This window comes from Crocodylus siamensis, chromosome 1 (genome assembly GCF_052110815.1).
Source record: "Crocodylus siamensis isolate JL-2025a chromosome 1, ASM5211081v1, whole genome shotgun sequence".
Classification (NCBI taxonomy): domain Eukaryota; kingdom Metazoa; phylum Chordata; order Crocodylia; family Crocodylidae; genus Crocodylus; species Crocodylus siamensis.
The window spans coordinates 368,405,755-368,430,466 of record NC_143395.1 but is presented as its reverse complement, the minus strand read 5'-3'; the positions used below and the strand labels follow the sequence as shown (position 1 = coordinate 368,430,466).

General features: G+C 42.5%; 2 protein-coding genes across 2 annotated transcripts in view; one reads left to right on the top strand and one right to left on the bottom strand.

Annotated features, from left to right (window-relative positions):
- Window positions 1-24,712, bottom strand: part of FAM124A (family with sequence similarity 124 member A) — a 193,796-nt gene that overhangs the window by 146,720 nt on the left and 22,364 nt on the right. The window lies entirely within an intron of this gene.
- The window catches only part of LOC149875036 (putative guanylate cyclase soluble subunit beta-2), a 35,783-nt gene continuing 11,944 nt past the window's right edge, over window positions 874-24,712 (top strand). Inside the window, exons 1-10 of the mRNA XM_090050864.1 lie at window positions 874-954; window positions 5,808-5,881; window positions 9,019-9,113; window positions 13,430-13,590; window positions 14,290-14,389; window positions 17,187-17,383; window positions 17,946-18,072; window positions 21,014-21,117; window positions 22,770-22,986; window positions 23,850-24,170. Coding sequence (XP_089906990.1) covers window positions 874-954; window positions 5,808-5,881; window positions 9,019-9,113; window positions 13,430-13,590; window positions 14,290-14,389; window positions 17,187-17,383; window positions 17,946-18,072; window positions 21,014-21,117; window positions 22,770-22,986; window positions 23,850-24,170 — 1,477 coding nt within the window. The remainder of the gene's footprint in view (window positions 955-5,807; window positions 5,882-9,018; window positions 9,114-13,429; window positions 13,591-14,289; window positions 14,390-17,186; window positions 17,384-17,945; window positions 18,073-21,013; window positions 21,118-22,769; window positions 22,987-23,849; window positions 24,171-24,712) is intronic.

Sequence of the window (24,712 nt, the reverse complement as noted above, 5' to 3'; positions counted from 1 at the left end):
GAACATAATAGTGACCAGTACATACTATCACTTCAAAAGCAGCTTCATTTACTGTAACTGGGAGGAATACTAGATTTGGCTCAGCAAGCCCATAGTTGTTCTGTTCCTGCAATGGACCATGCAGAAAGGGTTATTATCCTCAGAAGGACTTTAGTGTTACTGCCAAGAATTGCTGTGCCTTAGGTGTCTTGCTGCCTGGTTGAATCCTCATCCCTAATCCTGGGGTCTAGGTTCTCTGTAAAAATGCATAGGGATAGCTGAGAGCAGTGTCCATAATGGTCAGTATATATAACAGGGAGCAGCTGAAGATATGTCATTGAAAAGCTGAGAAGAAAGAAGAAATAAAGAAGTCTGCCTTAAGTACTGTTCTTCTTCAGCTGCTGGAAGGCACTTCCCTCCACTTGCACTTCAGAGCCCCAAACCCTGTCTTGGAGTTAGACACTTAGGCCAACCCTTTCCCACAAAACACAGCTATAAGGAGAAGCCCCTTTTAGTTTGGTGCTTAAAGCACTTCCTCAGAGGGAGCTCAAGCTCTGCGGAAAACCAAAAATCAGGATAACACATGGTGAAATTCCCCTAGCTGTGCAAAGCTCAAGAGTCCCACCTCAGAAAGCAAGGGATTGGGATTCCTATTCACTATTCCCACAGACATGTCTCCAACCTATAAAAGAAGGAGGCAGAAATAAAAGAGAGAGCATATGCCCAAGAAAAGCAGGAAATTAGTATGACAGGGAGGGTGGGGGGGATGGGGAAAAGAGGGGAAAACACTGAGAATTCATGAAATTGAAGCTCATGGTTTAAGTTTCCTCACTGTGCTCCATGATGAATTTTCTTTTTCAAGGATATTATATTTATATAATAGAGAAGAGCAACATGCAAGCATTTACCTATAATAAGAAAAAGAGGACTAAAAAAGTATTTAATGCGTACAACATGGCTGAGTTAGTTGCCAGAGTAACCATAAGATAGACGATTTCTTCTGTGACGCTAGATTTAAATCTTCATTGTTGTATCAGTATTAGTGTTGTTTGCATTCGATCCTAAGTTTTTGTTTGCCTTTTCTTTCCTCTATCTGTAATTGGTTTGTCCAGTTTAGCCACTCCATTTTGTTGCCAGTTCCTTTCTCCTTAGTTGTTCATTTTGCTCAGTTGACAAGCTCCCGTGGTGTGAGCTTCGTCAGTGGAGTTACTCCTGACTTATATCAAGTATAGTATGAACAACCTCTGGTAAAATAACGTTTTGTTCCAAAACATTATTGAGGGCAGCTTAACAGATATACCCTCTGTTGCTTCATACTTCTGCATTGGGTGATTAATAAATGTTGAGCAGGGGGTGGGACTAGATGACCTCCTGAGGTCCCTTCTAACCCTAATTTTCAATGATTCTATAAATTGTCCAGAAATTAAGATCTATTAATTTCTTGCATGGTGGGAAGTCTTATTAGTATTCCATTAACAGTAATTCTGTTGTTACTGTTTCACTGCCCAATAGTTTTAAACACACTTCTATTGTGTAATTTTAAACTACACTTCTATTTTTATTCATAAAACAAAACCAACCAAATAAAAAACCTTGACAGATGGTTTTTGAACCCAAAAACTTGCTTAAAAATTGTTCTCCAACTATTTAAGTTGGTCTAATAAAAGGTATCAGATTCACCCAAAGAACCTTGTCTGCCTATGTAGACCAACACAGCTATAGCCTACACCCCTGTAAATAAAAAACCTTGAATTTAAGGCTAGATTAGATTTTAATCAGTTAGGCATGTCTCAGGAATAATAATCAATTATCTTGTCACTTAACTTGTAAGTGACAAGATAACCCATTAGAGGTGCTTTAAAACCAAAAGGCAGACAAGGTTCTTTGGGCAAATCTGATATCTTTTGTTAGACCATCTCAAATAGTTGGAAAAATTCTTCTTTGCAAGCTTTCGGGTACAAAAACACTTTGTCAGGCTAATAAAAGATATCAGATTTATCCAAAGAACCTTGTCTGCCTGTCCTTAGACCAACATGGCCACAACCTATAACCTTAAAACCAAAAAGAATATTAGGAAATAAAAAGTTAAGTTCAATTGCTTTCTTTAAAGAGACAATGAAGGGTGACTAGGACTTTTCTGATGGGTCTGTGGTCATTGTTTTGGGCATGGCTGCATAGCCTGGACAGGCAGAAATAACTGTACTGATGAGAGGACCCCTTTCAAAAGCTTGGATGCTATCGATTGATCTGACTGCATAGCAGCTCTTGTAGATTTCCAGAATGGAGCTACAACTCTGCTTGGCCACAAGGTGGCACTTGATTCCTAACAATTGTGCTCATCTCAGGTTTCTACCATCAGCAAAAGGAGAAAATGAAAGGGAAATGGGTTTTGCTCTACTTCAGTCAACAGAATGTCAGAGAGTGTGCATGTATGTTACTGACTTGTAGTGTCCTTCATTCATAAACATTTGTTTTGAATTTCCAATTTGCTCCTGTTCTTTAAATGAACTTCTTTGTTCTTCCTTTTCAAATGAATAACCATGTTACCACAGGAGACACTGAGACATCAGTGAATCATGTTTGACCACTGATCTCTGGCTTTGCTTGGAAGCAGTTTGGACATAAGTTTCCTTACATGAAAAAAAAAATATTCCTAGGAAGGGAGAGCTGGACTATACACCATTTGAACAAAGAATTTGAATACTTAAGAACTGAATGTCAAGATCAGCCTGAGCCACAAGTTTCAGACTTGGGTCTGAAATCCCCCAAAGTCTAGAAGATTGAAGATCCCAAGTTTGGCCAAACATAGCCTGTTGATAAAGAGCAGACATGTCCATCAGATTCAAAGACATACTTCCCCCAATTGTCATTTATGTCTAAGATTTCAGCCTCATCTTGATTCTGTTATATTTGAAGAATGATGTTCAGGTCAACAAAACAAATGGATTACTATTGCCTGTAAACAGTGTGTTGTGAGAAATAGCAAAAGGAGAAGGTGGCTGTAATATTTACAAGACATGCATCACATTTGTACCAGTGATATGATCTATCACATTCTTACGCCCATCTGGTATCACTTCTCTTGCAGGGCTAGTTTTTGTCCCCAGTCACAATCCTGTAAATCTGGAGTAATTTAATTGTAGTGAAGGAGCAGAATGGTAAAATGCAGTTACTCAGAATTACAGCCAAGAGCGCAGAAGCTGAATATACTGGGGCTAGATTTTCAGTGGCATTTAGGTGCCTAGCAGGATTTTCAAGAGGGACCTAACATATTTGCACAGGTAGGTGCCCAACTCCCATTATTGTCAACAAGAGTTAGGTACTTAACCTAGGGTGTTGTTACATTTTACAGTTCACAAGCTGGAAAGCTAGGGGGTGGCTAGGAGCTACCTAGGCTGCCATGTGGCTGCCTGGTTCTGCAGCAAGTACCCACTCCCGCTACCCCAACTGCACAGCTCCCTGGCTCTCCCTGCTCCCCCTTCTCCTGCCCCATGGCTCTGTGGCTCTCCCCAGCTCTTCTCTCCTCACCCCCTGCCCCTCACTCCTTAGCTCTCTGTCACACTAGGACAATAGATTCTGGATGACAGATTGTCCATGTTGGGGGAATGGGAACAGTGCATCCTGGGATACTGGAGGACAGAAAATTTCTGATATTGCTCTGTGGAGCAGTCTGATGTTACTGCAACACGAGCTGACTAACACCACCTGGAGGCATAACTTTGAGACATCAGAGGGCACTTAGCTTGTTTATTCCTGCCTTACTGTGTGGACACTTCTATCTTAAAAGCATTAAACACATAAGAAAGATAATCTCTAACAATCTCTTACTTGATACTTACTGGGATTTTCAGTTGAGTCTGTCGACCCCTTTCAGTGCTCATTTGAAAACCAGGCCAAGTTGAGACAGCTCTGTTTATATAAACGGAACTGGACTTCTAAAGAGTTTGGATTTAGCCTGGACCTTCTGGGTGCCTATACACATGCTCTGACATGTTCTAATTGGAAGGCGTTGGAGCAGACTCAAGTAATTGAGCCTGCTCCATGCCACGTTCTAATTAGAACACTCTAGCATTGCTGGAGTGTGACATGTATAAGCCCCTGCAGATTTCAAAATGGCTGCTGGGGTGCTTTAACTAAAGTTTGTCACACAGCATCCTGTGACCATTTTTAAACACACAGATGCTTAATACATGTGACACTGTGGCATTTTAATTAGAATGACTCTCTGGGAAATACTCTAGTTAAAATGTACACCCCCCCCCAAGTATGTGAATAGGATCCTTCTGTTTTGGGGATTGTTAATGTCAGTTGTGAGAGCCTGTAAAAACATATCCAGGAGCTTGGCAAGATTTCTATTCTCATTGAACAAAGCTCCTGCCAATGCTAATACTAGTGTTCCCTCAAAAGGTGGGCACCAAGAGTAGTATTAAAAGTACCATTGCTATTCCAAATGCGGTGGCTATGACATTGTCAGAAAAACTTTAGGGTACAGCTATTCACCACACTTGCAATTATCTTCATCTGCTAGAGGATGTGTGTATGAGAGAGAATGGCATTTTCCATGGACATTTTGTTGTGGTAACCACCTCACTCATCAGTTTCCTCGTGGTAATAGATCAAACTTGTTATTATGCACACAAGTAAGATTACAGAGACCAGATTCTGATCTCTCTGAAATTAGTGGAAGTCTGGAGTCCTCCCTTAACATGAAGATGTTACAGAAAATAAAAAGGCAAGAAGAAAAAAATACATTTAGAGATAGATACTAGGATACAGAGAGACCGAAAATATTACCTTCCTGGGCACTGCTGCCCTTAGCTGTTACATTGTACTTAGATATTGTGGTGTGAGACATTGTTAAAGTGCATAAGACATATAAATAGCTTTCAATCCCTTTGGTCACTCCTTTAAGTTCTTTCCAGATAAATTCCCTGAATCTGTGTATTTGGATGCCAAGTGCATTGTATTCACAACTGATGCATCGGAGTATGAAAACACTGGATTTCTACTTTGTACTAAAAATCACTTTCTTCTCCTATTATCTCTGTACTTGACCTCTTTAGCTCTGATGTTAAAGCTTTGCTTGGCAAGGATACGTTGAATAGTAAGTTGTTAGTTTCTTAATTCTCGGTGGATGTCTTTGTTCTCTGTGCAAAGGGCTCCAGACATTACAAATTGATGCATTAAAAAAAAATCTCAGTGTTGGTAACAAAACATCAACAAGCATAGGCAACTCAGACAATCCAGAACAACCCAGAGCACCTGCCCACACAATCTGAGAGCAGACAGCACTACCATGGTAAGCTTCTTTCAGCATTGCTGTTTTAGGGAAACATATGCAGTGAAAGAACACATTTTTTTAATTCACTAGCCAGTTTCATAAGTCAGATGTAAATACCAATTATGCTGTGGTTTTTCCTAACAAAACAGTTGCCTTTCAGTCAAGTCTTCAGCTTGATGCAAGATCCATCAGTTTCCTTCTTTGATCTGTCTATATTTTAGCCATATGCATTCCAAAAAGAGCTCACTTAACTGGCAACAATTTTTTGTAAACATCTTTAATTACATATTGGCTTTAACATTTCATTAATATGTTTTCTCTGTGGAAACCAGGACCACTGATATGCAAAGAACAAGTATCCATAGGTTCTGCATGAGGGTTGGAATGAGCGGAGCTATTAAACAAACAAACTTACAGGAAATGAGTAAAAATATAATTGTTTCCTTAAAGAGGCCATCGTGTCATTTTACTTAATTAGCTCATTAAGACCTCTACTTTTGTTCATGTTCCATTAGGCATAACATGTTAATTTTTTCCCCCTCTTTAGTATGGTTTTATCAATACCTGCCTGAAATCTCTTGTTATAGAGAAATTTGGAGACAAGACCTGGGAAAAACTCAAGTAAGTTTTAAATCCTTTAGAAGAAAAGCATTCATATGAGAGTTGGGATTTTCATAATGAAACCAAGGACGATTTAGATTTTACTGTGTCCTGTTGAACATTCAGGCCACAGAGCTTTATATTTCACAATTATAATTAATTATAAGCAGAGTGCGCCAAATTCTGTGCTGAGTTACATCCTCATTGAACTTAAGGGAGTTGTGCTCAGTGTAAATCAGCAGACAGCCTAGGAGAGGCAAGTTTATCCCAAGTGTAATTTAGTAAAGTCAGTGGAGTTCTACAGGAGATGAATTCATCCTTGCAATTAATAATGTTTTTAGTTTATGCCACCTTCACATTCCCCCTCTGCTGTTTCATTTGTTGCATGTTGCAAAATATCAAATTCCACTTTAAATGGAAACTTCAGAGTTGGATTGATACATATTTGGTTAAGGAGTTGTACATGGCTACAATAAGCCACAAATGTCTGGGGGTTGTTGGATTTTTCACAGAACCATCTCTATTGTATTGAAGCAGTAGAGAGTAGAGGAAACTTTAAGTAGTACAGCTGACCCTGGCTAGAAAGGAGAACCAGAGCTCCTTGAAGCTAACAGACATTTCTGTGCCTCTGATGCTACACATCTCGCAAGATGTAGCAGCTGTTTGGGGAATTAGGACTATGGGCATACCTACACCATCTTGGTGCTGAGTCTGTGAGCATCACTGTATAGCACCCTCTACCCACTTGCTCCTGGTTTCTATGCCCAATCTGGAAAATTGCTACTTTAGAGTGGCACCAAGTAGTCAAGAACTACGCTTAGAGTCTCTTGTCTCTGATGTGCTTGCTGACAGTCACAGCTAGTCCACGTTGCCTAATTTGCAAAATTTCGTGCATATTGGTGGGTGGTACGGGATCTGGTTTGTGGGTGGTATGTGCGTCTTATATACAGGGCATATCTACCCAGTCTCTGGACTGTGTGGGTGATACAGAGCTCAACCTTCTCCCACAATTATATGAATAGGGAAAAATTCCATAAGGGAATTTCTCATACAGTTTGCTTCCCCAGAGCCCTATACCATTGAAAGGAAGGACAACTTTGCTAACAGACAGCAAAGAATGCATTTATAATAAAGGAAATAACCTTGCAAGCTTTGCAGGTTATTGTTAACAGAGTCCATTGATATTTTGGAACTTCTGAATTCTAGTAACGAATGCCATAGAAATGCCAATAAGTATGGAAAAATGAAGAGTGCGAACTCTCATTTATAATCTCTAGAACAACAGATTTGGTCTCTATTCAATGTTTTTCATGTCATGCAGTTCCAGTCCCTGGAAAAGAACTTGCATTTCAACCTGAAGTGCTGCATGCCCTAATAATTAATATAAAGACTAAACACAGACAGATGGCAAAATAAACTCAGTAAGATGGGTGTAAAGCTGGAGTGATTTTCACCAGTGTAACTGGGAGCAGAAGCTGAGCCAAAACATATAGAGAGTTCTCAGTGCAGTTTGAGCCATCACAGTTTTCACAAAAGATCCAAGAATCATGTTCTTGGCTTCTCGTGCCTGTATATCAAGCAGAGTGTACAGTGACATTTGCAGAGTGTTTTTGGCTGTCTTCAGCACATACACATGCTTAAGTTGGGCCTCACATTCATTTCTGTCTGACTCTGGCAACTCTTTTAAGCTGAGCTGATAGTAGTTTTGTCTTTCAGATGTTCACTTGCATTGTTATCTGCAACTATGCCAGAAACACCCAACTTATTAAGACCATGCTCCAACTCTCTTCTGCTAGGCTCCCAAACAGTTTTGTCCTATATAGAATGCCTGTGAAACCAACGGACATTTCCTACACAGTGGTTTACTGTAACTAGAACAGAGGAGAAAAACTTCATTAGGGACATGCTTAAAATTAGAATAGGAAGGAATTAACAACATCACATGTGATAAAAATAGAGCAGCAGAAACCTGAAAGGACTTTGGGGCAGGACCTGTGACTGTGTTTTGCACAGAGCTGATCACATTGATAATGCTCACAAAGTAACCTATGAAGGTCAGTAATACAAATTAGACCAACCCCTGCTGATGTGGCTGAGAAGAAACATGCTTGAATACCCAACTAGTTTACATACGGAATTGAATCAGATCCCATTATACCAGCAGCTTTCCCAGAGAGCAAAGATTGGGAAGGTTGAGGCACATGAAAGAGGCTCAAGAGAATTAGAGTCAGTTCCCAGGTTTTCCAGAAATATCTATTTTGACCATAGTCAAATCATGTCGGCCAGGATTTTCTAGATGTTGGTAACGGTCCTGAGCATTTGGTATGAGGCATCTGATAGTCACCAACACCACCCCTTTGGGTCTCACTTGGTATATCCAAAATGCAATAATGTTTAAAGAAATATTTGCCTTCATTTTCATGCCTAAATTCCCTGCTTTTAAACTGATTCTGCCCTTCTCACACTTTGTCCATTTAGACCATAAACTCTCCAGGGTAGCAACACCCCCCCTACCCCATATTTGTACAGCTTCTACTATATGTTTGTCCTGTGCTTGGCACACCAAAACCCTGATTTCATTCAGTGCCCCTAGATGCAATATAAATAATTCCAAATAATGCAACAGCCACACAGCTGTTTTTAAATGGTTGTCATCTACTGCAGCCTGCCCAGTTTTCTAAGGCAGAGAATCCAGGAATTGTTCCCCAACATGGGCATGTACAGCATGTATAGCTGGCACAGTCCAAAATCCTTTTCCTGAAGGATTAAATACTGGTATGTTTTCCTTCATCACTGACCATCATGTGACTATCTTGGTTTACCTATCTTTATGTTTTAAAAGATGTGCTTAACTGGGGCTAGCTCAAAGAAACCTTTACTTTGCCTTCTAGTTCCTTTCTGCCCCGATTCATACACCTCTCCAGAAAACTCTAGACCTCTGTGCCAAGGAACAACTGGATGCAATTGGGGGATGTTGCTACTTGGAGGAATTACTCATGTAAACATGTGGAGTATTAGAATAAGCTGGGACCTGATCTCCCTGGTCTGGTTTCACTGCACTCAGCTCTATCAGTGGATGGATTGGCTTCAGGCAGTTACCAGACAGAATGGCTTCCCTTCTGTGTTTTCCTAAGTCATAATCTACTGTATTTTTTCAGAACACAGGCAGGGATCCAAGACACCTTCATGACTTATACAGTGTATGATGATGTTATCACCTTTAAGCTGATCCAAGAAGCCTGCAAAACACTAAGTAAGAACAGTTTATTCCTTTACTTATTAAGCACTGACAGCTTAGTGCAATTCAGATGCTGTTTTTATGCCAAGAAGCCAGATGATGGCAGTACCTGGGATCAGAGCAGAGTTGTACCATTCCAGGGGAAGTTGTGGAAGGCTCATGCTAGGGAGACCCAACTCCACTTGGATCTGCTTAGTCTGAGGGAGGGGGAGGAAGGGGCCATCCCCCAGAAGGATGGGGCAGTGCATGCTCTCTCCTTGCCCAGCCAGCTTGGAGATCCACCCTCTTCCCTGAACTCCCCAGCCAGCAGCCATGTCATGGCATTTCATTTCAAACCACATTTTTTTCATGAAAAATGCAAAATCATGATTTAAACCAGGTCCTATGTATAGTATAAGCTTTCATAAGCAGATGGATTACTTTCTCAGATGCTGTGAAGGGACCCATGGATGTTAAGTATGTTGTCATTATTATGTCAAGTATGGCCTAGACCAGTGGTCACCAAACAGTCAATGGGGATCGACCAGTAAATGCCAAAGCACCTTGAAGTCAATCCTGGGCTCTTGGGGCTGAGTGCATGCATGCATGTCCATGTCACACCCCTCATCACAAGCCCAGCAGTTCAGTCAGTGGGGGAGGGAAAGAGTGAAGACCCAGGGGGCATGTGCAGCAGGGCTCAGGGTGCAAAGGGTAGCCCACAGTGGCAGCCGGGTGGGGTGGAGGATGAAGCCACGAGTGGCTCATCCAGGGATATGGGGAGTGGGGGTCATGCAGCCCAGGAAGACACAGGGGGTGTGTGCCCCTGGACCTGTGACCAGGATGGGCTGGGGCCAGGACAGCATAGGCCTGCATGGGGGCAGGGCCACAGGGTGGCCATAGTCCCCTCACCCCCCACTCCCAATGCTGCCGCTGAGCACAGTGCAAGCCAGACCTGATGGGAACAGCCTGGTGCGGCCTTCCCCTCCCCACCCCTCCTAAAGACATGGGGGCTGGGGGCTGGAGGTATGGGAGAGGGTGGGCTGCAGCTGTGGGCTGAAAGGTTGCACAAGGCTGTTGCCTCTGGGCCTGGCCCATGTTGCACTCTGTGCAGATGGTGCCAATGCTGGGAGTGGGAGGGCTATGCCCCCCCACCCCCTGTGGCCCTGCTCCCAGTATTGCTGCCACAGCTGCCCAGCTAGGAGCAGCCCACAACCTGCCCCACCCAGCAGGCAGATCTGGGGGCATGTGCCCCCCCATGCACTCCTGGGCTGTGTGCCTCATCTCCCCACACCACTCAGATGAGCTGCTCATAGCTCTGTCCCCCACCCCACCCCACCCTGACTGTGCACGGCTTGCCCCAACCTCACCGGCATGGGAGGGGGGTGCAGATCAAGGCCCTAGTGGTGAAGGAGGGAGTGGGGCTAGAGATAGGGCCTTGATCTGCCCTGCCCCCCCATGGCCCTTTCCCCTCACCCCTCCACAGACTTACCTACTGGGCATGGTGGGGGGCAGGTGGTGAGGGGCAGGGGCATAGATCTTTGGTTCCTTTTAAATTCCAAAAGTTATCTCCAACCTAAAAAGGTTGGAGACCACTGGTCTAAACCAAGGGTGTTCAGTCTTTAGCCCACAGGGCAAATCTGGCTCACAGAGCTGTCATCTGGCCTGCAGGGCTCCCCACTTGTCTGGAAACTTGGTGGTAGGGGAGTGATGGCATCACTTACCTACTGCCAAATCTTCTGACCTGTGGGCAGCCCTGGACCTTACAAGCTGGACCAGGAACACAGTCCCTGCACATAAGGCCAGGCAGGGGCAGCACTGGGCCCCCAGTGGGAGGGAGTGGTACCTGGCCCCCAGGACCCAATCCCAGTGTACAGAGGGCAGGGGGGGTGGCACTGGATCTCCAGGACCCAATTCTGGCATGTGGGAGGTTGGGAGGGGGCAGTGCCAGGCCTCCAGTATCCTATCTCAGCAAACCAGGGGACGAGGGGGTGGTACCAGGCCTCAGGGTCCAATCTATGTCACTCATTTGGCACCTGGAGCCACTGGTTGAGCATCACTGGTCTAAATCAAGACTATGAAGTCTTATCCTATTACCTGGATTAATTTTTATAAACCCACCGAGGGACATAGGGCAAACTGCTTTGTTTTTCTCTCTCTTTGCCTCTCTCAGCAGTGCCCCCCACCCTTTTTTCTTTCCCCTTTGTACTCTAATCACTGCTTTCTGTTCCTGAAGTCCCTTCACAGCAACTGATGAAGCAAGCCCTCTATTTACAAAAGCTTTTACTATACATCTCTAAATTAGTCTATAAATGTGAAAATCTACCCTGCCTCTTGCTATGTCTAGAGCTGGGCCCATCTCAGGACATACCTCTCTAATTTTAGGGGTGCATCTATACCATGCATTCAGTGTGATGTTCCCCAACACTTCTTACCCGCCCCCTACTGCTTGCAAACACCATGCTTGGAAACACAGCAGTGAAACTACTCTAGGGAATGCCATTTCCCCAATGACCACTCTTGAGACCTTGACCTCCAGCATGCCTGAGAGCAACTTCTAGGTATGCCCCAGGGATGGTCTTACTTCGACATTTTGGGGTTTGGAGTAAGATCAGGTTTTAAGGGAGTAGGGGATGCTGAGGGCGATCCCTACCAGCACACACTGAGAAGGTGGGGTAGACATCCCCTGGATGTCTTTGGAGAAATCCTTCTGAATTTTGAGGGCAACTCTTAGGAAGGATGACTGAGGTAAGAGGTTCATTGGCTTCTGAGCACAAGTTTTGACACTAGGGCCCCTCAAAAACCATGCTCTCAGCATGACTTTATGATGAGATGCAACTTTCCCACTAGTATAATCTTTGCAAGCTTTGTGGTTGTGATAAATTGATCTGATGGTACATAGTTCTCAGGGCCTTTGAATGGTTGGAGGTGTTCCTACCTGGCAGCCTAATAAACAGTCCACTAAATTCCATACAATATGGCTGTTACAGGCAGCCAGATAGGAATATATCTCATTAGTTTGGAGCTTATCTACAGCACCTTCCTACTGAACCTGGGACTACCAGCCTGAAGAATGTTCTACCCACTTGCTCCTGTTCAGTCCAAACCCATTCCAAGAAATGAAACTATGTACCTGGTTTGCAACAGCCCTGAGCATATAACAAGAAGCATGCCTGATATAGGGAAGCAGAATATGGCACTGGAACACATGTGTGCTCAGGACTGCTTTAAAACAGGTATAAGGCCTTATTTGGGAGGCTTTGGGACATGAGGCTTTGGGACTTCAGGCTCCACTAAACATGTCCCATGAGATTTGGAACATGCTTAGTGGGAGCAAATGCTTGGGGGGCAGAGTACATTTCTTCATGGCAGCCCCAGTCACAGCACAGAAGCAGCGTAGATATGTAAGACAATATGAGGTTGAATTACATGTAAGAGGTGTCAGGAGCATATTTTTGATCCAACTACTTACTTTGCTGTAGAGAGATGGGAGGAACTCTATTTACTAGCAGCCTGCAAGGGACTACATAATTAACACTGTAAGACACAGAAATACCAAATAAAGGCCTGTTTGGATAGAGGACAAGAGGCCTAAATTAAAGGAACTAGACTCCAGGGACCAAGTATTATCTATTACACTGATCTGAAGGAGGATCCACTCTGCTGAAGTCAACAGAATTCCACAAGTGTAAAAGGGTCTAACATTTTCTATGGGAAGTACAGCTATAGTGGTTACTAGCTAAGATCAGGTACATTTAGAAACAAAAATAGACATAACTTGGAAAGTTAATCCCCATCAGATTATCCCAGTTTTCAGCATACCACTAGTGTAATTGGAGGGTGAGGGGGGATGACCAGGGCAGGAGCCTCGAGCATGGCCCTTGTTGGGAGGGAGCACGCAGAAACAGTGACCCCCCCAAAGTGGTAGCTGATCACCAGGGATCCTGATTTTGTCTGATAAGAAAACAACCCCAATTTTTGGATATAAAAAAGTAACCCAAAATCTACATTTTCCCACTATATATATATAATTAGTGGTGTTTCATTTTAATCATAGAAAATGTGGATTTTTCGTTACTTTTTTAAGTCTAAAAATTGGGGATATTTTCTTATCAGACAAAACCAGGATCCTCACTGATTACACTGCTACAATTGGCATAGCAGTGGCCAGTGCTTCCCTGTGTACTCTGGCTGCCCTGGGCGTGGAGCTGCACTGCTATGCCTCTGCACGATAGGTTCCATTTGGTCCCTATGCTATTTGGCCACATACCATTCAGCTTTTGAAGTTTTATGATTCATGCCACATGACTTTGATACCATTTCACAACCCTGATTTTTACTGTCTCTTTTTGCAGGCATGTCAGAAGCAACAGTGCTGAAGCTTTTTGGAGAATATTTCTTCACTTTCTGTAAGATGTCAGGGTATGACCGAATGCTACAGACTCTAGGAGGGAATCTAACTGAATTTATTGAGAATCTAGATGCTCTTCATAGTTACCTTGCATTGTCTTACCAGGTACTATTTTCTCTCTCTGTTCCTGAGAATTAATAAGGCTCTTCCACATAACAGTTCTAGTTCAGTGTTGGGTAGGAAGTCCTCTGTCCACCACCCAGGCTTCCTTAAAGAAGAAAACCCATGGAATGTCAGTGGAATTGCTAGCCTGAAGCAACAAGGGGGATTTTACAGATAGATTAAATGCAAGCCAATTCAGAATAATGTCTGTAGTTACCTCTCTGCATGGGAAGTCCATGTGTAGTGTCAGTACTCCAGCACTGCCCTTCCTATACCAACTCTGGTTAGTCCCATTAGAAGAAACCCTTTGAAGTCTAAAAGCAAGATGGGCACTACCTGTTTTTGGGCTTCCCTACCTACCCTTGAATTTTGTGAGTGAAGTCCCAAGGAGTAAAAACAAAAATGAATGAAACATGATGGAATGAAGCATTCTCTCTTAAAAAGTTAGCTTTTTCTTCTCTGTTACAGTTTTCAGTTGTCCTGTATTTGCTGACAGTCATTATCTACCTGAAGTCATCAGTAGGCAACTCCCCCAACTATTTTGAATCAACATCAGTTAGGATGATGGTTGATGTCAGTGAAGCTATGCTGTTTATATCATATTACATCATGATTTTGTGACCAAGAGATTTTTTCCATGCAGCTCTAGAGTGACAGACTATACAGTATGAAAATTTGAGTTTTCCAATCCCTTTTATGCAGGAAATGAATGCGCCGTCTTTTCGTGTGGAGAAGAGGACAGATGGGGCAATGTTACTTCACTACTATTCTGACAGGAGGGGCCTGTGTCATATTGTACCAGGTAAAAAGCAATATTACCTCATTGTAGGTTCTACTGGCTTCTCAGATGCCCATCATCCAGACCTGCTTTTCTTGAAAATTTGACTGAAGGGAAGTCAGCTAACACGGGCCTCCACTGAGAGGGCCACCATAATGGGTGGGATCTACTACAGAGATTCCTAGGATTTTAGCACTTCTTGGATCACTTTCAAAGCCTTGCTCAACTTTGTTCTTGCATCTCTCACTCTTTTTTCTTTCTTTCTGAGAAATCATCTCTTCTCTTCCATTGCTTTCCTCCATACTCTAGTCTTGTCCTCCTTGCAGACCTTTAAAAACATGCTTCTCCTAAAGGGCCTGAAATATATAGTCCTGTCTACAAGGAAGCATTTACAAAAGGAAGCTAGAATATATACTTTAAAAGTAAGTTAAGAAAATGCCAGGGCCAAAAGGACATGCTGCAGTCCACTAGATACTTTCTTTCTTTCTCACATTGCTTCATTTTATACTGCCAATCTAGATTGTAAGATCTTCGATGAAGGGACTTGTCACCTTATTCACAAAGTGCATAGCTCTTTTGACAATCAGGATTCGTAGTAGAGATGATATCTTTTATTAGACAAACAAGATTTTTGCAAAAAAAAATTCCATAATTTCTTTTTAAATCTGTATTTTAAAAAATAAAAATTCTAACTTTTTAAATGTAAATTTTAAGATTTTATCATTTACATTTTTTAAATGATACAATTTTAATTTTTTTGCAAAAATCTTGTTGGTCTAATGAAAGATATCATCTCTACTACGAGTCCTGATTGCCTTTTCCTCTCCACCAATACGATTACAACTTGGATACCTAGCTCTTTTGAGGCATATGGAGGAATTCCTATCCTGATCCACATCAGGTAAACCAGGCCTCAGTTTCCCCTCATTGGCTTAGTAATTCATATGGTTTGGCCACAGGTCAAGCCATAAGGTCCTTCTTTATAGCAAGGGCAGACCTTGACTAAGAGACTTATGAGACTGGGGAGGGTAAAAGACTGGAAAGTATTTTTTGGATTCACAAAAGAGGAGTGCCTCCTCCCCTCTCTGAAGCTCCAGACTAAGACTCCTACATAAGAGCAGCTGCACACAACAGGGTTTAAGTCAATACCATTTATTTTATTGGAGGCCATTTTAGTCCTGTCCTCACCACTTGAAAACAGCCTGTCAACCCATGAACAACTTATACCCTTGCTGGAGGCCTGTCCCTCTCTGTCCCCTTTCCCCATCTCCAGTCCTTCCCCCAAGGCCTATCAGTGCAGCCGGTGAGACATTCCAGATCTTGCCTTTTCCTTCATGTACCCAGAGTTTACTTAATTTAGCCTTGAACTGTTTCCTAGCCTGACTTATGTCAGGCCTCTAGTCACACGTTTTCTGGACTGTAAATCCCAGTGTTTCTTTAGTTTTCATTCAAATGAGGATCATGATTTCACTTGGTTTATAGTCTGTGTTAAAGGGCCTGACCAGTATTTTATCACTGAGCCTCAGCTTCTGAAATCAGACCAGGTAGCCTCCTTTCCAGCCAGTACATATCCAGTACAGGTTGGTGCATCCAAATTGTTTGCTTAATACAGTGGGGATAAATGGGGGAAATAAGGTGAGCCGAGATTCAAGCTTCAGATTTGACTCTGGATTCAAACCTTCTCAGGTCTACAGATGTTGAGAATGAGGATTTTGATCTTGGGCCATCACTAATGAAAGACTACACTCAGTCAGAAAATCATTATCCCTCCCTCCCCGCACCCTTCACCACTGCCCAATCCAGGAAAATTACAATTAAAAGAAAAAAATTGAAACCTTCACTTTGGAAGCAATATCACAGTCACTTGTGCCTCTTTTCTTTGGCAAAATTTCAAGCATACTTAACCCAGTCTTAAACCAACATAAACGTGCATCTAATGCAGGACTTTGCACTCACTTAAGAGACTTAGTTTGGAAACATACAATTAGTTATATAACTTTGGTGTTAGGTAAGGCCTGGGGCTACAGAACTTTGTAAGGCATGTGTAGATCCTATCCACTTTTAAAGTAGACAGCAGTGTTGGATGCTTTTTGTAACAAATGGAAGTAAGTATCCATGTGCATGTGTGTGCATACATGTTTTGTTGTGGACAGTGGGAATCATCATGGGCATTGGTGCTTATGGTTTTCATGTTAGTGGCTGTGTTAATGTAAAAAAATCTAAGCTGTTGGGGTTACACATCTGGGTTATGTGTCCAGTAATGGGTGCTCTATATATAACCTAGAGAGGCAGAAAGGAAGACACCTGTGCAGCATCTGTATCAGCTGAATGGTGGGTTCTTTGGATTATAATTTTACATTAGATGGAGGAGAACCAACTAGCTCTCTCCTTTTGGTAAATTAATTATAAGAGTTATCTGGTGCTTTCACCCAGAAAAGACATCTACAAGCTTCACTGTTCTAATTCTGGGCCAAATTCTGACCCAGTTCCGCTAGGAAGAAATCCCACCTCCCTAAAACTGCACTAGTGTGAACCTTGAGTTTAACAGAATGAAGATTATAGTCCTCAAAATCACTGATCCCCATGAGTTTCCAGAAATGTAGGTATATATAAATATCTTATTAGAAACTTACTTTGCATAGCATCCTTCATGCCAATATATTAAAAATTAAATAACACAGGCAGTAAGGTAAATCCTAGAAGAAATTGCTGAGAAGCACAAGGAAGAAAAGAGAGGTTTTCCAAATAGAGATGTAGGCTCCAAGAAACTCTGCTAACACCAGGAGGTCCCCAAACTAATCTATGATTCCTTGTAATACAGGTATCTTAGAGTCTGTTGCTAGAGATTTCTTCAACAGTGAAGTGACAATGGAAATTCTTAATCAAAGTGAAGACAGGGAGCGCACTGGGAAAAAGGAGCATGTGGTATTTCTTGTTCTGCAGAAGCTTAAAAGACCAGAGAGAAAGACAAGAGAAGAAACAAATTCAGAAAGTGGCAACTCACCTAACAGTAACAAGGTACAATAATAGATTTACAGAAAGGAGGGAGATAACTTATAATTTTCTGGGTCAGCCTGTTTTCTTTTAATGTGCAAGAAATATCTGAGAGAAAACAAGCCATGTATTCTCCCTCTCACTATAGAGTTGGAGTGCAATGATGATGGGGTTTGTCCAATTATCCTTTACCTTGCATCTTGCAAAGTCAATTAGATTAAAGGAAAATAAGGGCAAAACAGCTGTATTTGTTTCAGGTGTAAATGATTACATGAGGTGAAGGGCTCTGGGAAATTAGCTTGCAGAACTCTAGATAAGTTCTTGATTAAGCTGAATAACCACAAAGAAAATAATAACTAAAAATTGTTATATTTGAGAAAGAGCATGTGGTCAGGTCATTGGAAGAGTGCCATTATCCATATGCATAATGAAACAAAGTGATGGTTCCATGTGCAACCTTAACTTTGTCATTTCCTGTCTTTACATACTTAAGTTTCAACATTATTGCTGTCCTACTGTAATGTATTTAAATGGCCTATCCATCTGAATCATGTCATACTCACACACAAACACTCTCTCATCTTAGATGGCTTTCTTCTCTGAGGCACAAGATGTAGTCTTTCAGCAAATGAAGAACTGCTCTGCTTTGTCATGCCACCTTAAAAAGAAATCCCTCTGGGACATTGTGCGAAGTGTTGTGAAATTTAGGAAAGGTGAGTGTATGTCTTCCTAACCTCAGCTACAGTGATCATAATGAGATATGGGTCTCAGCTGTGTAGACAAACAGACACCTTCCCAGGAGGGGAACAGCTTGCTGGAAATAAATACTGGAGGCAGTAAAACACTCCAGATGATGTTATTGATTTATGTAGGGATTGCAGAGTTTGGACTGGGGGAAGGAGAGAGAGAGATTCTTGTTTAAATATGATCAGACCATTATTTGCCCTTTTAATAGATCTTCATTATCACTGATGTAGCTTGTTGCATTGGCTTATACACTCTGAAAAATTATTTATTTTGCAGGCCATTTTGCCACTTTATTTTATTTAGATTATTTTTTAAATTTTAAAGTGACAAAGGACTAGACACTCGGAAGACTGATAACAGCATGTGGAGCCTTTGACCTGTAGGTGTGTTTGTACAGTCAGTATAAAATGGTCCCAACCCTTTGACCAGTGAAATGGCCACACCACAAAAAAAGAGAGCACAGAAGGCAGGTGGTGTCACCACTGAGGCCAGTGACTGACCTGAATAGGAAAAATGAATGATCTTCTCTTTATAACAGTGGTCTTTCCTGGGCCAAGCTGAGATCTTGTTAGGTATTGCTCTTGCCAATGCTACACAAATTCTGTGGATCAAGAGAGGACTTTGTTTTTGATGGCTGTGAATCCGGTGCCTTGTAGACTGTCATAGTTTCATAGTTGGTAGAGTTGGAAGGGACCTGAGCAGATCATCAAGTCCGGCCCTCTGCCATGGGCAGGAAAGAGTACTGGGGTCACATGACCCCAGCAAGGTGTCTATCTAGCTTCTTCTTAAAGACCCCCAGGGTAGGAGCCAGCACCAGTTCCCTTGGAAGTTGGTTCCAGATCCTAGCTGCCCTGACTGTGAAGTACTGCTTCCTGATGTCTAGCCTGAACCTACCCTCTGCCAGCTTATGGCTGTTGTTCCTTGTTACTCCCGGAAGTGCTCAAGGGACCAGGGACTCTCCCATTACCTGCTGGTCCCCCTTGGCCAGTTTATAGATGGCCACTAGATTCCCCCTCAGCCTTCTCTTATGGAGGCTGAACAGGTTCAGGTCCTGTAGCCTCTCCTTGTAGGGCCTGCCCTGCTGCCCCCTGGTCATGCGAGTGGCCCTTCTCTGGACCTTCTCCATGTTGTCCACATCCCTCTTGAAGTGCAGCGCCCAGAACTGGAACTGTCCAAATGCATAAGCGTTAACAAAATTGTGAATGGATTTATTGTTCATGGCAGTGAGGCATTAATATATTATAATATATTATAATACTGCTTTAACCAGGCACAGTCTGGGGAACTACTATACATGATTTCCATTTACAGCTTAGCCAACATAATTTTCTGCCCCATAATACCTTCACCTTCCAGTGTAGGAACTCTCCAAAGCCAACACAGCTACTTTGTGTAGCAGTTTTTCAAATATGCACAGATGTTAAATAAGGATGAAACTACCAAGCTTATTCTACTTTGTAACCAAGGTTGGAAGAGGTGAAAGGCCAGCATGCCAATTAACTCTCCACTTCATTCCTGGATGTGATACAGTTACACACATTTGTGAGAATCTGTTTGGGTACATTTTTGTACTCTTTCATTGGCAATGAGAAAAATATGCAATTATTCATGCTTTCTGTCCTCCATGGGGTTGTAATAGCAAATGGAATCCCATCTAGTTACTGCTGTTACGGTCCCACCAAGTGCACAGTTGATAATGCTCCTCTGTGCTACCCAATACTTTTGTGATGAAAATATGCCATCTCAAAAGTTACTGAGGTAGCCATCAGCGTTACACAATGCTGCTTTGTATAGCAACAGTAGTGCTATTTACATCACAGTGGTCATAGACTTGTTCTGTCAGCATTTTCTGTTTTTATGAGTTTAATATATTGCCCATAAAACTCTACTGTGGTCAAAACTTTGGCATGAGTGTGTCAATTTGATAGCATTTTTTTAAATTGGGGAAATTAAAATTCATGTGGTCATTGTACACTTGTAAGTGACCATAAGGTTCTGTCTTGGTTCAGGGACTAGCCTACTCTCAAACAGTCTCTGGTTTCCTATTTCCAGGCAGATGGTTTTATGGTTCTTCCCTGCTGCACCATTTTTTAGCCTCTTCTTACTAACTTTACATTTGCTGGTGATGAGGCTAAATTTCTGCACCTTGCTATGGAGACCAAAAATTAAGTTCAGTTTACTTCAAATGAATGTTCAAAACCTCCTCATTACATTGTGCTCCTCCCAGAATCAAAGCAGATTAGAGAGAATTTAAAAGTTTGTAATGGAAGTATTTGATGAAACACAGCTTTTTGATAATGTTGCATTGAAATCTCCAGAGTTTTGCTGAAAATCTGAAAAAAATATTGTTTTTTCCACAAAAAAATGCAAATCATTCCGTTAAACATGGAATGGAAAATCTGTGTTTTTCAAGGCTTTTTATCACAAAAATAAAATGCAGGGGGGTTTTGATTGACTTGAATTCTGTGAAAATGGGGTGTTGTGGGTCACGCTGAAATGCAATGAGAGTGATGCCCTGTCTCACTTGTGCCTTCCAAAGTCTTCCCTTTAATCCTTACTGCAGTGATTTTCAACCAAGGTGTCACAGCACCCTGGGGTACTCTGGAAACCTCTCAAGGTTGCCAAACAGTGTTAGCACTGTTAGATGTACCAACATGATTTACAAGATAAACCCAGATATTTCAAATAAAAAAAAATCAAAGTATTAAAAACATTGCAACCTGTTGTGGTCTTTTTGACTCCTTTGTAATTAAAAAAATGGCCCTATTTTTGTGTAGTCAAAAAAAGAGTTGGCATTTTCCAAGGGGTGCCTTAAATCTGACAAGGGGTGCTTTAAATCTGACAAGGGTTGCATTGATTCGAAAAAGTTTGAGAACCACTGCCTTATTGCATGTTTTTTTCCCCCAGGAAACCTGTTATCAACTTTTGAACCCATTTATCCAGAGAGGCTTTGGGTAGAAGAGAGAACATTCTGCAATGCTTTTCCTTTCCACATTGTGTTTGATGAAGCAGTAAGAAAGCCTTCTCAGTTTATACCTTGTAGCTAAAGATGCTATGGCAAAGAGTAGACATTGAAGACTGGATCTTTAGCTAGTGTATATTCCATTGGCTCTGCTGAATGGGATGGAGTACAAGCCTTTTACAAGAGCTGGGGACCCGTGTTTTCTCTCACTATGTTGGAAACTGTAGGGCATCACCCTTTTTGTCTTAATAATAATACAGCGTCACCTTTTTTGTCCGTGGGGCTTTTTAGCCTGGAAAAGCGCAGGCTCAGGGGTGACCTGATGGCCACCTATGAGTTTATCAGGGTGACCACCAGGATCTGGGGGAACGTTTGTTCACCAGAGCGCCCCAAGGGATGACGAGTTCGAACGGTCATAAACTCCTGCAAGACTGTTTCAGGGTGGACATAAGGAAGAATTTCTTTACTGTCCGAGCCCCCAAGGTCTGGAACAGCCTGCCATCGGAGGTGGTTCAAGCACCTACATTGAATGCCTTCAAGAGTAAATTGGATGCTTATCTTGCTGGGATCCTATGACCCCAGCTGACTTCCTGCCCTTTGGGTGGGGGGCTGGACTCGATGATCTTCTGAGGTCCCTTCCAGCCCTAATATCTATGAAATCTATGAAATATTTACACCAGTAAAAGTAGAAATGAAAAACATCTCACTCTGCACAGTCAGGTCTAGTCCACACTACAAAGCTTTGCAGGCAGAACTTTGAGTATATCTACGCTGAGTTTCCGTGCAGTGGTAGAACCTTCCCTAATGTCAGCAGAGTCGTTTTTCTTTTGCCAAAGCTTGCTGCTGCCTGGGAATTGGCTGAAGACACACCTAGATGTACATACATGCACAGAGATGTGTACATGCCTCCTTCTGGCTGCTTTGCTACCTTCATCAGCTGGTGTCTTCTCATGGTTCACTTCAGGCTCTGGCAGCACACCTGCCAGGCAGAGCTGTCAGAAATGCATGGATGTGCACATGGCCTAGTGACGTGCTAGTGGTGGTTTGCCGGCTACCAGAACTTCTCCCACTAGAACCAAGTGAGTACTTGGCTTCAATGTTACCAGTAGGCAGCGGTTTTCCAGTACTTTGGGGGCACCCTGCACTGTTTTCTACTACCTCACTACTCCCTCCCCATTAGCTGTGAATGTAGAACTGCTTTACTTAAACTGAGTTGAATTGTACTTAAATTGCATCATTTTACTCCAATAGAATTAGGACTGAAGTTCACCAGAATACTTCAGAGCAGAACTGCGTTCATTTGTCTGTCCCACTAACTTTGCCCCATACTGGCAACTGTGGAGGTGACAGGATACCATCTCCTTCAGTGTCTTAGGGTCCTGGCAGCCTGAAGTCTCTATCCCGTCCTTGAACCCATTGCAAGTTGTTTTCTTTTGAGTGGGATCTATTCCTCTTTGCCCAGAGGCATGTACTTGCTGGAAGCTCAGACTGAATTTCTGATGCCTTGGCCAGTCTTCCTTAAGATACCAACAGTGGTAGGAGCCTCTTTCGAAATAGGGAAAGTGAATAAGACTAGACACATGTTTATGCAATCCAGAATTGTAAATGACCAACTCTTTGTCTTACACACAGTAGTATTTTCTCTTGCATTTGAAAGATATTTCTCTAACCCTTGTTTATAACTTTCCTCCTTGTCTTTAGCTACGGATCAAGCAGGCAGGTACAAACATTCAAAAGTATGTACCAGGCCTACAGGTGTCAGGGACCCGATTAAACAAGCACTTCACCATAGTCCATCCACAAATTACTTTCACCATTGTCAGCATCAGGAAGTTTATCAACAGCCAGTTTGTCCTCAAGGCATGCAGAGAAATGTTGCCTGAACTATGGAGAAACCAACCCAGCCTGAAACTCAAAGGTACCAACTAATAGGTGCTTATTACTGCTGTCTGTGTGTAGTGAGGAACAAGTGACAAGCTTGAAGGAGGCTGAATTGCCTTAAATATTTCTTTTGCATTGAAGAAACTGGATTATTCTTTCCACTAATTGTTAGACCAAGGCTTACCAAATATAGACCAACCCTTATGGCAAGTTTATCTTGTAGACCACATGCTGCTCAGTTAAAATGCTAGTTGTCATCGTGTGAGACTTTCAAATGCATTCAGCATTTCCCTAACACTTAGAGTTTTACCATTGACTTCAATGGAAGTTAAGCTAACACTGGGAACAATTGATAACCCTCCCTCTTATGCTTATTTGTTATTAGACTGGGTCCTGTTGGATTTTTTTAGTGGCATCCAGGTTATTATTCCCATGAAGTGTCTGGATGACTAGAAAAATCCCAGCAGGAGGAATTTGCTTCGTTGGAACAGTCAGCTTTCCACAGACAGCAGCAACTGCTGTGCTGGCCATCCGTGTTCCACACTCCACGTCTTGTGAGTTTTTCAGTGGGAGCTCACATTCACTATGTTTTTAGACACACCCATTTCTTGTATCAAGTTCAAATATTGTTTTTTTCACAGATATGTGGTGGTCTGTGCCTGCTGTGTATGCCAGACCATCTTTAGTCTTAAAAAATGCCAAATACTTCTGGATTCATCCCAAAGTGTGTGGGGTACAGTAGTATTTATTGTATCTGAAGAAAATAAGCACATTTATGTTGGTTTTGTCTCAGACTAATATATAAGTTGGAAAGACTTTCTGATCAGGGAACCTGGACGGCAGCATATTTGTAAGAGCGAATGTGTTGGTGTTGCCACTTTTACGTATTTCTATTTGAAGGACAAATGATCTGGATGGAGTCCTTGCAGTGCATGATGTACCTGTGTTCACCCAAGCTTCGCAGTTTAGAAGAGCTGGAGGAACGAAAAATGCACCTTTCTGACATTGCACAGCATGACACAACTAGGGACCTCATTCTACTGAACCAGCAGCGCCTGGCAGAGATACAGCTGTCCAACCAGTTGGAGAGAAAGAAGGAAGAGCTCAGGATCCTTTCAAAAAACTTAGAGGCTGAAAAGAAGAAAACAGAAACCTTGCTATATGCCATGCTGCCGAAACACGTGGCCAATCGGCTCAAGGAGGGTAAAAAGGTGGAGGCAGGTACTGGCTTTTCATTATGATTCATACTTTTGCAGTTCTCCCAATGTGGTTGGTCATAAATACTTTTCAGTTTCCTTTATAAGTGATGATTATCAGAGCATTCCTCTTTCTCAATACTGGGGAAGAACACATAGGTATTCTGCAAATATGACTAAAAATATTAGCCAGACACAAAGATAACATAACATCATGAAGTTCTTTAAAGGTAAATCCTATTATGAATCAGTACTAGGTCTGACTTACTGTGGCAGGGCACCTTTGGGTGCCTGCCAATTTAAGGGAAGAGGCAGGCAGCTATCAGGTGCCCGATGAGGGCAGCCATTTTGGACAAGCCATATAAAGGCTGCAGTTCCCTGCAGCTGGAGGAGGCAGAAACATTGTCTTGCTGAGCTGCAGAAGGAACTGCCCTGGCAGGAGCTTATGGGGATGGTTTGGAGGCTCCTGGTCCTGGGCACAACCTAAAATAACCCTGCTGGGGAAGAATGACCTGGTGGGGCTCCTGGTGGCACAGGAGTCTCCAGGAAATGCCAGGCTAGTGACCT